Source organism: Capricornis sumatraensis, chromosome 18, assembly GCF_032405125.1.
Source record: "Capricornis sumatraensis isolate serow.1 chromosome 18, serow.2, whole genome shotgun sequence".
In the NCBI taxonomy this organism is placed as follows: Eukaryota; Metazoa; Chordata; class Mammalia; order Artiodactyla; family Bovidae; genus Capricornis; species Capricornis sumatraensis.
This window is the reverse complement of record NC_091086.1, coordinates 18,238,548-18,253,704: the sequence shown is the minus strand read 5'-3', so window position 1 is coordinate 18,253,704 and position 15,157 is coordinate 18,238,548. Positions and strand designations below refer to the sequence as shown.

The window sequence follows — 15,157 nt, the reverse complement described above, 5'->3', positions numbered from 1 at the left end:
CACTTAAAAACAAAAAGCATGGCTTTTAACTAACCCCACGAATCAGCAATGTCAGACAAGGGTGGACGTGGGTGGAGGACCACAGCCCACTTTTATTAGCGCCCACTAAGTTACTTTATTTCATCCACACATCAGTCTTGTGTATAAAAGTTACTGCTGCTTATAAAGCCATGACTTGCATGCAGATTGTTCTGACCCTAAAAGTCCTTATTCTCCCCCCTCCATATTGCCCTAAAATACATTGTCTATTTAAAAATTTTAATGGTGTGAATTATTCTCCTTCTCCCCACCTTTTTGGTTTCTCTTAACCTGATTCAGGTTTTTTCTTTAAAAGTTATCATCACAAGCAAAAAATTTCTATGTGTGACTCTGTGTGGATATCAACCAGACTTACTGTGGTGAGGCTTTAACAATGGTATATACAAATAAGAAATCATTATGTGGTAATCATATGTCAAGATACCTCAGTTTTAAAATTCAAACTTTTTCAGCCTCAGTGCATGGACATTTTAGGATGGATAATTCTTTGTTGTCAAGGAGCTGTTCTTAGCATTGTAGGATTTCAGCAGCATTCTTGGCCTCTGCCCACTTGATGCCAGTGAGATTGTACCCTGCTTGTGACAGTCAGAACTGTCTGCAGGTACTGGCTGATGTCTCCTGAAGTCAGGAGTAGGGCAGCAAAATTGAGGACCCCAGTTGACAACCCTTGACTCAGCTAGAGATCAGTCAGGGAGGGGACTCCATTCCAGTGGAAGAAGGGCCGAAATGTAGGAGAGGTTACTGGTTACCTGTCAGGCGCAGACTCATTGAAAAGCAGGGTGGAAGAGAGTGTAAATGCCCCCAACCCAGACCCGAAGACTCAGCCAACTTCCACAGTCCTCACATGACAGCTGTGTCCAGCTCTTGGAAAAGCATGTTAGGATAGCTTTAATACAGAAAAGGAGACTTCTAGAACAGAAGTCAGAAAGTCCAAGGAGCTTTAGAAGTTATCTGTAAATAAATAGAACATACTACATCAGTTCTGGTGGAATTTGACATAAGGCGAGGTACCTAAAGACTCGAAGTAAGGTTACTTCATCCAAAAGCTATAAAGTCTCTTTGGAATAATACCTCATGTGTTGGAGAAGGGCTTCGGTGAGTTAACATCACTCTCAGGAAAGTCCTGAGCCCACAAAGTAGCTCAGCCCACGAACATTTAACAAGCACATTCTGTGTTGAGCCCTGAGGGATGTGAGAATAACAGGCGAGAGCCACAGTCTGTGCCCTTGAGGGACGTCAGCCTAGTAGTGCCCATCAGTCTCCGAGAGAGACTCGTAATTACCATAGTGGGAAGTGTCCCAGTAGAGGGATGGCTTATCAGCCCTGCTCCTGCACAGAGAAGGCAGCAGATAGCCTGCCTGAGGGAAGGACGTAGGGAATATTTAGCATCTTAAAGTTTATACCTCATTGCGAAAATGGTTTATTACTCTTTTTAGGATGAGCAAATTAGGAAATATGAATTTTCTGGGCAAAGTAATATTAAATGGAGTATACAGATGATTGGATTGCGGGGGGCGGGGGGGCGGTGGCCAGCAGCTATGGAATGCTCCAGCAGGGATGCACACACAATTTTCACAGTCACACTAGTTGTATTACTTTCCACATGGATCCTTTATGCAGAGACCTAGTCTTGCCCTTCCCCACACTTAACTAAAGATGTGATATGTACCTGGTTTCTTCTTTGTGGGACATTTAAGTGGTTTAACCCCTTGCTTCTCCACCTTTTCATTCTTTTCCTATCCGTATTTGCTACCAGATGGATATCTCTGAGCTTTGAGATATTATATGATTATCTTTCATAAGATCTACCTAGCTGGTGAGACAGGTTTGGCTTATGATGACAATGTGTTCAAGGAACTCTGGTAGCTTCCAGCTCCACGTGAGTGCTTTATACAGTATCACACCTGGTTCATGAGCATCCAGGATGCTGCTTCTCCTTCTCAAGCTGAACGTCTCCGAGTGAACTTCGCTTCTCTCTTCTCCTCTCCTAGGCCATCACCCCATCCCATCAGCCTCCTAGTTAGGTTACTTCTCCTAGTTAGTTTCTAACTGTCTTGGAATCCAGATTACCAAAAGCGGTATCCGCACTTCAGCAGTGCTCCTTTCTGACTTACTTGAATGCCCAGTTAATAAAGCTGTTTAACAGATATCGTGTATTAATGAAAATATACGGAATCTAGAAAAATGGTACTGATGAACCTATTTGCAGGGCAGGAATAGAGACGCGGACGTAGAGAACTGACTTGTGGACACGTGGCAGCGGGGGAAGGAGCAGGTGGGCAGAGAGTAGGGCTGACGTACATACACTGCCATGTGTAAAGCAGTCAGCGGGAAGCTGCTGTATGGCACGGGAGCTCAGTTGGTCCTCTATGATGACCTAGAAGGGTAGGATGGGGGTGGGAGGGAGGCGATAAATGTATGAAAGTGAAAGTCGCTCAGTCGTGTCCGACTCTTTGCAACCCCATGGAATATACAGTCCATGGAATTTTCCAGGCCAGAATACTGGAGTGGGTAGCCTATCCCTCCTCCAGGGGATCCTCCCAATCCAGGAATTGAACCAGGGTCTCCAGCGGATTCTTCACCAACTGAGCTATCATCATGTATGCTTAATAGCTGATTCACATTGCTGTAAGCAGAAACTGACACAACATTGTAGAGCAGTTACTCTCTAAACAAATTTTTTTTAATGAAAAAAAGCTGTTTAAAGATGTAGCATTTTGCTCCTCAGCTTCCCTGTTCTCCACTGAGTACACGAGTCCCCAGATAATTGCTCTTGAGTCGTCTTTCCCATCGCTAGTGTGCGTCCTTCAGCAGTGACTGTGGTCCTTCCAGCCCCCAGCAGCACTTCTTCCCACTGGGCTGTATGCCTCATTATACCCCAGGTACTCACAGAGCAGCTGTGATTCACATCAGCCCAGGGTTGAATTGCCTGACCTCTTTTCCAGATGAAGGATTTACTGGACAGATTGCACATCTTATATTTCTTTCGAGATAGTTTGGTGCCCACAGGTTTAATTCATAATACCTTTATCAGAATACTCTGTCAGTACTAGGGAGAAACATTCTAAGGATGTTCACATTTTTTTTATGGCTATTCTTGAGATTACTAAAATTCTGTAATTGCTTGCTGTTAAATCAATCAGTCTGTACTCTCCTGGGTTAAATTGATACTGACATTGAACAACTCAGATTTTAGGAAATCTGGGGACAGGATTGCATTTCATGTTTCCTCATTGGGATTTCAGGAAGGTTTTACTATGTGATTCAGCATCCTTAGAACCCTTCTCCACCAGGGCAGCAGAAGCCCCATCTCCAGAACGTATTTGCAAGTGATGTTGTGGGCTGCGGTAGTTTGCCATGGCTGCAATAACAAAATTCCATAAACTGGATGCTTTAAAACACAGAAGTCTGTTTTCTCACCATCCTGGAGGCTCGAAGTCGCAGCCTGGCAGGTGTGGCTGCTTCTTGGCTTCCAGGCGGCCGCTTCTTTGCTGTGTCCTCGTGGGGCGTGTCCTCTGCATGCCCTTTGCTGTGTCTCTGTCTAAATTCTCTCCTTTTATAATGCCAGTCCAGTTGACTAGAGCTCACTCCAATGGCCCCTAAAACACCTCTTCAAAGGCCCTGTCTCCAAATACATTCGTATGTGGGGGTGCTGGGAGTCAGGGCTTTGACATAGGAGTTGCAGGGGACTCAATTCAGCCCACAGCAGAGGCACTGTCTTCTGTTGTCCCAAAGTCTGGGAATGTGTTCTGGCACCACGGGCAGGGGCAGGGGCCTTCATGCTAAATGCTTACAGTGTGGGCGACAGACCTGCACAAGGAGAAATGCTCCGTTCGAAATGCCATGCGCAGCCCCTGAGAGAAACACTGCCAATAAATGCTCAGGCATCTTCTATTTGTCTTCATCCTGCTTCCTTTCACACATCACACTTAAGTTGCACATTCAGAAAATCGCCCCAAACAGTGCATAACAGGTCTGATTTGGGTTGTTGTTGCACATTTCTATCAACAGATGCCGCCTCCTTGGACTTGGAGATGTTCGATGTGCACGTTTTAGCTGACGCCTTCAAACGCTATCTCCTGGACTTACCGAATCCTGTCATTCCGGTAGCCGTTTCCAGTGAACTGATTTCTTTAGCCCCAGGTATGTTGTCTCTTCTGAGAGCCTCCTTGAACATATGTTGAGATGTGGATGGACTTGTAAACTCAAGTGCTGCATATAAAGAGAGATTGCTTAGAAAATGTTAGTAAGACTTTGCTCGCCCACCCCACCCCCGTCCCATCAGCACAAACTCCCTCCCTTCCAGGGTATCCAGTAGAAGACCCACGTTCTCATTTTCATCCCCATGCTGAATTTGGCTAATCGTGAACCCTTTGTCGGTATTTTAAGGCTCACTACATCAGAGAATGCCTCACAGTGCCAAGCATCATCACTGGACTCAGGGAACTGGGCTAGGACTGAGGGGCTGGGGATGTTCCTATCACCTTCCTCCAGTAGAACATGAGTTCAGGGAAGAAGACTCTCTGTTTCAGGAGCTAATGCTCAGTTAAAGTGCTCTGGGGACAGGAAATTGTGGTTCGTAACCTTCACAGTTAAAACCTGCGATACTTATCTGCTGCTCCTCCGAATTAGCCAATCACACTTGAAGTTGGCCCACAGAAGGCAGCACACCCAGAACCTCCTGGGTTCTGCACACCAAGAGTTTCTTGCGTTTCCATTTGACATGAGATTTCGACTTTCTCATAATGCCTTTTCTAATGAGAAGAGCAAACGTACTCTGCTGATTCTGGTGCCTTCGTTTTAAACGACTTCTCTGTAGCTAGAACGGAAATCTAGGTGTTTAGTCACTGATAGCTACCAACAGTCTCTTAGTCTTTTCCTTGCTTTTTTGTTTTCACTCACAGAAGTGCAGAGTTCTGAAGAATACATCCAGCTGTTGAAGAAGCTCATTAGGTCGCCCAGCATACCTCATCAGTACTGGCTCACGCTACAGTATTTGCTAAAACATTTCTTCAAGCTCTCTCAAACGTCCAGCAAAAATCTTTTGAATGCAAGAGTACTTTCTGAACTCTTCAGCCCTCTGCTTTTCAGATTCCCAGCAGCAAGGTGAGTGATAGAAGAGAAACCTGGATTTGGGGGTGATGAGGGTAGTCCTAAGGTGGTGGGTCATTTAGGCTTCTAAAGATATTAGTTCACAAATGCATTTGCACACTTCCATCAGACAGAGTCACCTGGATGTGCAGAAATGAAAATGAGTTTGTTTAGGCAACAAGCTTTCTAACAGACCTCTCTCTCTCTTTTTTTTTTTTTTGTAGTTCTGAGAATACTGAACACCTCATAAAAATTATAGAAATCTTAATCTCCACCGAATGGAATGAACGCCAGCCTGCACCAGGTAATGCCTTCTGAACTTTTAAAATTTCCTCACTGTTCAATTTTTAGAGCCTGAAAAATGGTGGCTTTCAACCTCCTTTGAAGTAGCATAAGTTTCTCGTGAAATTGAGATTCATAATAACATGTTACTTTATGATTTAAAGAAAAAAATATCTGGGTGCTGCATATATAATCAGTATTATGTGGCTTTTGAAATTTGTGGATTTTCCATGATCTTGGTTTTAGATGAGGGTTGTTGGGAGTGCTCCCCCGACCCCTTCAACTTGATGCTTCTGGTTGTTGCATAAATTATGGCGTTCATTTTACTTGTTGACATTTCTGTTTTTCTTTCTAATATGTATAAAGTAGGGAGTTTATAATTACTATGTAATTTAAAGTATTTTGGAATGTGTTTTTTGGAAATAGGTAGGCTAAGAAATGTCCTGTCAAGATAAACATTTTTAGTAATGCAAGCAGTATGAAAATAGGGGTCGACTGCAACAAGTTAGAGCAAGCCATACACTTCTGTGAAAGCAGCTTGGCATTCAGTTAGCCTTTTAACAAAGTGGGAAATGCAGATGGAACTAGCAGTGGATTTTATCTAAACTGATGTATTTTTCTTCTACTGTGGAAAGTCTAAACAACCTTGTTTTGCTGTGTACTGATTAAAAGTGAACTGGTCATTTAGAAATGGTGATGAGGGCCCTAGAAGTGAGGTGAGAGGTTTCAGGACCAGTAATATCGCTTGTAGTCTGAGTTTATGTCTTGAATTTAATTAAAACATCATGAATTTATTGCTTATTACAAGTAACTCATGCAGATTACCAAACTCATCTCTGTATGAGCAAGCAGTGGGAACCCAGTTATCAGCCATACATTGGTACATTATGTTGTGCTTGTGTGTGTGCATGTGTGCACACAGATTTTTTTAAGGGTGTTACATAGCCAGGCTTAGTTGTATCTGAACTGGGTGGACAGAGAGGGGAAGGCCTCAACTTAAAACCCACCTAAAGGATGGGATAGGTAACCCATTCATGACGCAGGTATTGGGCAGGACTTCTATGGACAGACCCAAAATACGGGATCCACAGGTGAAAGCTGTAGCAGAAACAGTCCCTAAGGCAAGCCTGGTCCATTCCAAATGGTCCAGATCCCAGCAAGGAGGATATATAACAGGGATATCCTGGATTGTAGGTCCACTGCATCAGAGAATGTTAACAGGTATGGCCCAGGTGTGTAGTCCTGGCCTGTAGTCCTGGGGCTCCAGGCCCCAACTTTGGGGTTGGCCGAAAAGTTTCATCTGTGTGACTGCTCAGATCACTCGATAATGGTTAGGGAGCTCTGAGCTGGTGTTCAGAGGCTGCCTTTGGGCTCAGTAGGAAATGATGCAGTGACAGGTTAGAAGTGCTCTGAGGGGCGGGGGTGGGCCGGTGTGACCATGGCACTAGAGCTGTTTATAGCCCACCCCCTCTAGGCTGATCACAGGGTGGAGAGGAAGAGGACAGGACCCTGGGTCAAAGCATCGAGCTGCCATCTTTCATTTCCTCCTGATTCTTGTGGAGGTCCATCTCAGAGACAGGGAGAGCTGTGCCCAGCTTGCAAGGAAAGTGGGGGTTCCTAGTCCTCTCAGCGCCCCACCCTGCTCCAGAGAAGACGGGAAAACATGGAAGTGAAAAGCCAGACCCGGCTTGACGGAGACCACAAATGATTTCATTCCATGAGAGTTTTCAAGCATTTGTACTGCACGGGGTATACTAGAATCGGTGGTAGAGTTTGATGCTTCTGCTTCTGATGTAAACTGGCTAAATGTCTTTCTTAGTTTCAGCCTAATTCCACCCAAGAAAAGCTTACTCTGTAACTGTTTTTCATCATGCACGCTCAAGACTGCTTGCTGTGTCATGGACCCTACCTACATCTTTCTGCTAAGAATTTAGTGTGCCAATTTCAAGGGTGGATTTGTTCTATCAGCTCTGTTGAAAATGATCGATAAAGCTTTGAACATTTCCTCGACTATCCCAGAACTCATGCAGCCTCTCCCCCCCAAATTGCATCCAATTAATTTTTAAACCCAAGTTGGAGGCATTTCCCCATTTGTGTGATATCTCTCATGTGATTCTGGAAATCATATGGAACCTTTGGAATTAACTTGTTGCTTCATTGCCTCTCACTGGTGAAAATAGCCCACCCACCCCAGGAGAGTATCTCATCATCCACACCTTTGTATTCAGGAATGGCTCCAGTGTAGATGATTAGCGGGGCACCCCAGGTTAGAGAACTGACTTCCTTGGCTTGGTAGGAACGTGATGTTTTCCTGGAGTCTCTCATCATTACCCTGACACGTGCTCGTCCCATGGGGCTGGGAAGAACAACACTGGCGCACCTCCAGGGAACAGTCATAAATCATTCATTTGCAGTAACTTTATTATCGTGAATAGAAATGAATGCCTGAGTGATATTTGGGGGGTGGAGGACAAGCAAGACTATTATGGGGCAAACAGATACCTTTTCTAGTTGTTACCAGTTAGAACTGGAAATGAAAGACAGAACTAATGATGTGTGAGGCACCGTGTCAGTTCAAATAAAACCCATCAGCACATAGCATCTCATTAAATTCTAGGTGGGAGGGAGTGTACTGGAAGTATAAAAAGAATTTGAGAGATGTGATTGGTGACTTTTTAGGGTAATTGAATAGACAGAAAAAAACTCATAGGGAAAAACACAGAACTTGAAACGGGCTTTGAAGAATAGGTACAACTTGAAAGAGGGAAGAAGAAATAGCATTTCATTGAAAGAGTTTCAAAGATTTATTCAAAATAAATTGTAAAGGATAAAAATAACGGCTCAATATTTTTACCAGGTTTGAAAAAGCAGTAAATACTTTTAAGTGACAGCATCGTCCAAAGCATTGCTTTAGAGTTGAAAGTATTGTCCAGCTCTTCGCTTGTACCTGAAGGCCATAGAGCTTGATGGTTTCACCTGGGGCCACCTCAACCAGTATGAGCCAGGGCTGGGTCTGCAGCAGGGGGCCTGGGCTCAGGACACCAGCCTGCGGCTCTGTCTGCCGCCTGGACTTCGGGAATCTTCACTGGCAACAGGGCTGCTGTTAGTGTCCAGTCAAAAAGTCCTCTGAAGTTTCCAGCAAGTAATACATTAAAAATAGGTGACGTTTGCACCCATGGATCACATATAGGGAACAGCCACAGTGCAACTGTTACAGCTTTTGAGATCAGGCTCCAAGTTGCTCCGTCGTGCTTCATACATCGTGCAATGGAGAGAAGAGGATGAGTCAGATAGATCCAGGTGTTTGAATTCCAATTCTTGCTGCTTCCTTGCTGGCTTCATCGCCAAGACCTTCATTCAGCCTTTGCTAACTGTTTTCCAGTCTGTGAAATGGGAATAATGCCTCTCTCCTGGGATGGTTATGAGAATTAAAGGAGGTGAGGCAGACTGAAGCTCGTGACAATATAGTGTGTCTTTAATGTCCTCCTGTCAGCTCTAGTGTTTGAGACCAGAGCTGGCCTCGTGCTCAGCTCCGTCTCCTCAAGCCGGCTTCCTGGTTAATGCTGTCCAAATCCTAGCAGGCGGTGCTCCCCACTGGAAAGCTGGAGGGGATCTGAAAAGGACACTCTCTGGGCAGTTGCTGCCCCGTGGGCGCACTGCTTGGAGGGCTGATGCCCTCGGCTCTGTGTGCAGCCGGGTGAGTGGAGGCGCCTGGATCTCGGGACCAGCCCTCCTCCGCCACCTTGCCCTGGTGCCCTTAAGTCGCTGCGCACAATGTATCAGTGCCCAGCAGCCGCTGACAGTGCCATCCTCTTCTCTGGCACCCAGGGAGCTTCTCCCCTGCTGGATGTGCAGGGTTTTGACCCATTCAGTACATTTATCTCCTGAAGTCCCTCATCCTGTTTTATATTTAGCTGTTCAGTAGTGTTCTGTTCATTTCATCTGCTCAGCTACATTTCTCAAGGACAAAGCCTTCTTTTCGGCTCTTTCTAGCGTAGAACTGGGCATAGCCTAGTAATCCTCCAAGTAAAATTTTTAAAAATTCTTTGATAAAGTTCCCTACTGTCGGAGTACTCTTAAACACCAACCCATTTAATGCAGCCAGCACACCTGTGAAGTAAGGCTTCTGTCCTGTAGGGAGGGAAACTAAGGTTTGAAAGAGTAGGCACCTAGTATGTTCTTAGAACTTGGTTGACAGTTTGCTGTTCTCTTTGTTACTAAAAGTCAAAAATGGTTAAAGCAGAGCAGCAGGTTTTCTTGAATCACTTTGTGTTATGTTTACCCTACTTGATCCTTAGGTTGCTAAAGCAGATTTCTATAGGGCAACTAAGGTAAAACAGGGGCTATTTAACACAGGGTGCCTTTGAATGAAACCCATTATAAGTGTATTGACATATTTCAGATTTCACGGATATATTCAGAAATATTAATGTAGCATAATTGAAGTCTAATATTGCACCCTCAAGCCCAGAGGGAAAATAAATGACTTTCTTTCTCCCCCTTGCCCTTCTACACCTGTCAGAGTTAATTTTTAACCACTGGTGCATTGCAAAACATTTATCCTGAAGAGCCTAATTCATAAATCTTATTTTAAATGCTCTGGGCTTGGTTTGCAACCAAGACTAAAGCAAGCACTAAGCCAGAGGGAAATGACTTTCAAAGAGTTTTACTTTTCTCTGATTTATTTTTTATTGGGTTTAAAATGTGGTCTGACATTAGAGGTTTGTTTCGAAGGTGAGAAATGAAACCTTGAAAAAACTGTGTGTTTAATAGATGGGTAGGAGTAAACAGGCCAGGCGTGCTCGGTTTTGACAAAAAATAGGAAGTTTATTTGTGCTCTGAACAGCAGGAGCATGTCTTGGAGGCTGTGGTTCACGTCTACTTTTGTTTTCACAGTGCAGCCTTCTTTGTCTCAAGGGGCAGCTGAGAGGGAAATTGTGAAGGGGCTCTTTTTTTTTTCTGCTAAGCAATGGGCACACCTTTTCCAGTAGTCTACAGAACGTATAACTTTGGTGCATCTGTAAACCTGAGTTTATATATAAACTCAAATGGACATTTTTCTTAGTGTAGGGTCATGAAGAGCCCTGGATGTGGACTGGAGAACTGGTATCACCCTGAAAGGCCCTTCTACTCTAAGTTGTCTTAAGTTGAAATTAAGAAAAGAGGCATTAGTTGAACCCTTAAAAGAAGATTTGGGTTCATTTATTTTTTTTCTCACTGCCCTTGTTTGTTTTTCAAATGGGCTTTTGTTCATAAATTGTGGCCCACAAAACCATTTAGGAAGCTGTGCAGGTTGAAAGCTGCCTGTGGAGCATTGGCAACTCAATGGTGATTGGCACGTATGAGATTCAGCGTTCAGTGTGGAGCTTTCACACTATGTTAACAATTAAGAAACCTTTTCCTGACTAGCTCACACCTGCTGAGAAGTGCCACATGGCCTATTCTGCCTCTGAAATGAGTTTTACAAAACTTTGAGGAAGGGGAAAGTCTTAAGACTTAGAGTTTTGAAGAATCTGGAAGGTAAAGTTAGTTTTCAATTGAGTAAGTTTTCTATTGTGGAAACCCAGATTTCTGAAATCTCTGGGTTTCAGAAATTAAAAGTTTTCTTACAAGAGTTTAGCAGGCATGTGTGAAATATTTCCAAGGTTGTTATGACATCTGTGCATTTATTAGTTTTTTTCTTAGTGAGTCATATAGATTAAAAGACAGTCGGGCAGTTATTTTTGTGTGTGTGAACTTTTGAACACAGTGGGAGATGAGTGAAATACACAGCAAGTTTTCTCTGGAGCCGAAGTTACTGATTCTGTTCTACCAGCAGAGGGCTCCCTTTTTAAACTAATAAACAGCATGTGTTTTGCAGATTCCTAAGTTGACTAAAATTGAATGGGGAGAGACTCTTCTCATACTTTGAGTAATTAATAGAACCTCTATGGTAGATGGTTGTACATACTGTGAGAAATGTGAAGCAAAGTTTTCAAATCTTTTTAAAGGTCTTCTCTAAGTAGTGAGCTATTTCCCCATGGATAATTTTCTTCTGACACGGGAAACAGACTGTTGGACTAGAGAACATTTTAATCTTAAAAGGTTTTGACATGACACATCCTGTGAATCCAGACAGATATGCCCAAGTTACTGATGTTTCCAAGATTTCCAAGCTTTAGAAAGACTTTTTCTTTTTTTTTTTTTTTTAGGTAGGGCAAGATTATGCAACTCAGGATGCAAGAAAGGGTATTCTCTGAACTAACCGTATGTCTGTAATCAGTTGGCAGGAGCTAGGAAATTCACGTATAGACCAATTTTTCCCCCATTGGAAAAGTAGATGCTTCATATTCTATCAATTGCACGAAAGCAGAGCTTGTAAAATCACTCTCGTTGTGAGTTTGGCAGCATTTCCCAGATATTGCAATAATTCTGAAGCTGGTTCCTCCCTTTTGGACTCTGGGTCAGCACTTAGATCTTCCTTTATCATTGCATATGACCTTTGACATTGCATGTCACCTTCTTGTATAGAGTCTAAGAGTATCACAGAATGCATGTTTCTTCAAAGATAAGTAGAAGGCAGCTTTTTTAAAAAATTAAAAATAGGAAACAAAAAAAAAGTCAGTTTTGTTCTAGGTGTGAAGTTTTTTGCATGTGGCTTGAAAGAAATTAACTTCAGTTTCACTTGTTAATTTTTACTTTCTCTGGCAGAGGGAAGTAAAGAGCAGGGCCAGTGGGTGGAGAAAAAGGAGTTTAGGACCAAAAAGGAGTTTAGGACTAGTGCTATAATCTTATGCAAACCACTTCACTCTGGGTCAGAAGAGTGTGTGTGTGTTGTACGAGGGAATTGCTTGAAGTGATCTCTAAACTTTGTTCTGGTTTTCAAGCGAGTGTTCTGGTTTTCAGGCATGTGTGTGTGTGTGTGTGTAGTAGGAGGGAATTGCTTGAAGTGATCTCTAAATTTTGTTTTCACCTTCTAGCAAGTGTTCTGGTTTTCAAACGTGTGTGTGTTATAGTAGGAGGGAATTCCTTAAAGTGACCTCTGAATTTTGCTCTGGTTTTCAAGCTAGTGATTCTGTGATTTTACATTGGGTTAAGGTTCTTGAGATAACAGTAAAGCCATCTGTGCTGATGTGAGTGAAAATTTTCTTTGGCCGAATTTTAGGTTTGTTTTTTTAATAGAAGCCAAGGGCCCTAAGTTTGGTTCGTTGCAACTTTTATCAAGTAAAGAGAAAAGAATCCTCTAGCATGGGGTGCCACCTCCTTGCCCTCCTATTCTTTGCTCCCTGTAGAGTATGCATTTTTATGGCCATTTTAACTGGAGTTGAAATTGACTCCATACAAATAGCTGCAGAGTACAGTTTTTATCTGAGTGTATCTTTAATACTATGGCACTTACTGTGGCCATGCAGTCACTCTTCCCTAGGAGCCTCCTCCTGTGGACCAATTTGTAACCCTGTTCCCTGCTGGGGGGCTCCCCTGGGGGCTCCCCGTGACACCTGCAGGGTTGTCTGTGCTGGTGCGTGGGAGGAGGTGGACGCGAGCAAGGCACGGTGTTCTGGGCCCTTCTGAGAGAGGTTCAGGCCTTTACAAGCAAGGCTTTGATTCTATTTTTTGCTGAACTAGCTCAGCCACTTCCTGTGTTTGGCAGCGCCTAGTGCCTCGCTGCGCTGTGGCCACTTGAGCCCCACGAGCCTGCGAGCCGCGCTGCCGCCGCAGCCTGTGGAGAACCTATTTTAGGCCCCCTGACAATGGCCTTCTCACTTCCTCGGCGAGGAGGAAGAGGAGGAGGAGGAGGACCCGGGCTGGCACTGGCCACTTGTTAGCCGATGATGACAACTTGGACTTGGGCTCCCCTCCCCCACCCGAAATCCCTAGCTCAGCAAATATTTGAACCTGCCCGAGTTAATCATGAAGCCGCGATCTTTATCTGAGAGGGACGTGCGAGCGCCCCGGCTCCTTCTCTCGCCGGCAGAGCCCCGACCCCGGGCGGCCGGCTTCTGCGCGGGCTGCGGGCGCTGAGCGGCGCTGCCGCGGGCGGACGAGTCCCGGGGTCCTGCGCCGCCTGGCTGGAGGAATCGGTTTGGGGATTTTTTTTTTTTTTTTTTTCCATTGCCGGATACAAGCATTTCCAAGGGAAACCGTTGAAATGCATAACCTGCAAAGTAAGTTGCTTTTCATTTGTGCACTGTTCTGTCCCTTGGCTTTTGCACAGTTTTGGGGGGACTCTTTTGGAAGGTTCATTTCTACAGTTTGTGTGTGTGTGTCCCAGGGAGAGAGGGAGCGACAGTAAGCACTTCATGAGGAGGGCAGATGAGAGATTAGGGGAACCACTCCCCCATTTCCTTGGGACAGTGTGAGGGAAAGATGGGGTTCCGGTTGGAAATGGGGAGGGACGGTAATTACCAAGTGCTGGTCTGGAAGTTGGGGTCTGGCCAGGCCTGGGAGAGACGTGAAAAGTCACCTGTCTCCCTGCCCTCCTCCCGGGTCTGTTTGCACATGGGCTCCAGCGGCAGGACAGGTTTGCACCAAGTGCGTCCAAAGGCATGGGGTGGGGGAAGCCCTTGGGGCTGTCGCGCTGTCCGTAGCTGCTGGGAGGACTTGGGTCAACATTTTTATTAAACTCAAAAAAAATTTTTTTTTTCTGAATCTTTTCTGAGGGCTTATCCCCCCCCATCCCCACCATCACTTTTACCATTTCTTTGCATTTCGGGTTACTAAAGCTTTAAGCAAAGAGAGCATGTGAGTGAGAGAGGGTGGGAGGGTGTAGGATGCATCTGCCTTCCTCCTTAGTGGGAAAATGAAATAAGCTGGAAGAGGGACACGTGAGCAGTGCTCAGAGACTGCCTTGCCTTTTCTATTTCTATATATTTTATGATTCCAAATTTGACAGAACTTCTAAGAATAAATTTCAAGGGCTTCTGTGTTCTTTAAATTGTGACAGAAATATGTGACAGGCACACGTACGCAGATCACACAGCCCACTGTAGTTTTTTAAATTAGCTACATTTACCATGGGTGAGGGAAACCTTTTCTTCTTCTTCCCTGCTCATTATAGAAGAACTAGCATTTAGATTTATAGGGGAGTTGATTTCTTTATATTAAATACTGCTAAGAAGGAATAATAATATTTCTCCCCAAAGTGAGGCATTTGAGATGGAACGGGAGAAAAAACATACCCCCCCCCAAGTGATTACATCACCCACCCCCTCAAGCAGTATTTAGCACAGTAAATCTGAAGATGGGCTCATCAGTGAGAAATACTTTGCAAAGATAACTCTGCCTGTACTCTGCATTCTGATATATGGCCTGTTTTTTTTTGGGGGGGTTGCATTCCATATTCTATAAAGTCTAGTTTCAGCTGCAGTGTTTAATAGAGATTTTTGCCTCTACGTTTTCTTTTAATTGTGCTTTCTAATGTAGTACATTTGTGACAGTGTATAAGTTCTGAGTGCGTGAAATATCCAGAGAGTTTTTGATCCTTCTTGCTCTTAATATATATCGGAGGCATTTTAGGACTGTAAAACATATCCTAAGTATACCATTTGGATGCCTTTATAAGATTTTTAAACCAAGACATGATCAGGCTATCTATAAACCCAGATGCACTAGGGGGAGGCGGCAGGGGGGGAAGCTACGTGCGGCTGCATATCAGCTTTTGTCAGCCTGCCAACAGTGGAGCATACCATGCTGCAAGGAGCAATAAAAAAGGAATTAGAAAACTCACGGCTCAAGAAGAACAGTCAGATTAAACACCTTTTTGAAA

At 44.2% G+C, this 15,157-nt stretch overlaps 1 protein-coding gene across 2 annotated transcripts in view; it reads left to right on the top strand.

Moving 5' to 3' along the window:
• Positions 1-15,157, top strand: part of PIK3R1 (phosphoinositide-3-kinase regulatory subunit 1) — a 94,669-nt gene that overhangs the window by 71,744 nt on the left and 7,768 nt on the right. The window contains exons 5-7 of one of the 2 annotated variants that reach the window (XM_068990701.1): positions 4,051-4,182; positions 4,944-5,145; positions 5,355-5,434. In XM_068990701.1, coding sequence (XP_068846802.1) covers positions 4,051-4,182; positions 4,944-5,145; positions 5,355-5,434 — 414 coding nt within the window. Of the gene's footprint in view, positions 1-4,050; positions 4,183-4,943; positions 5,146-5,354; positions 5,435-13,448; positions 13,557-15,157 lie in introns of those variants that run through there. The other variant, XM_068990703.1, reaches the window with a different exon arrangement.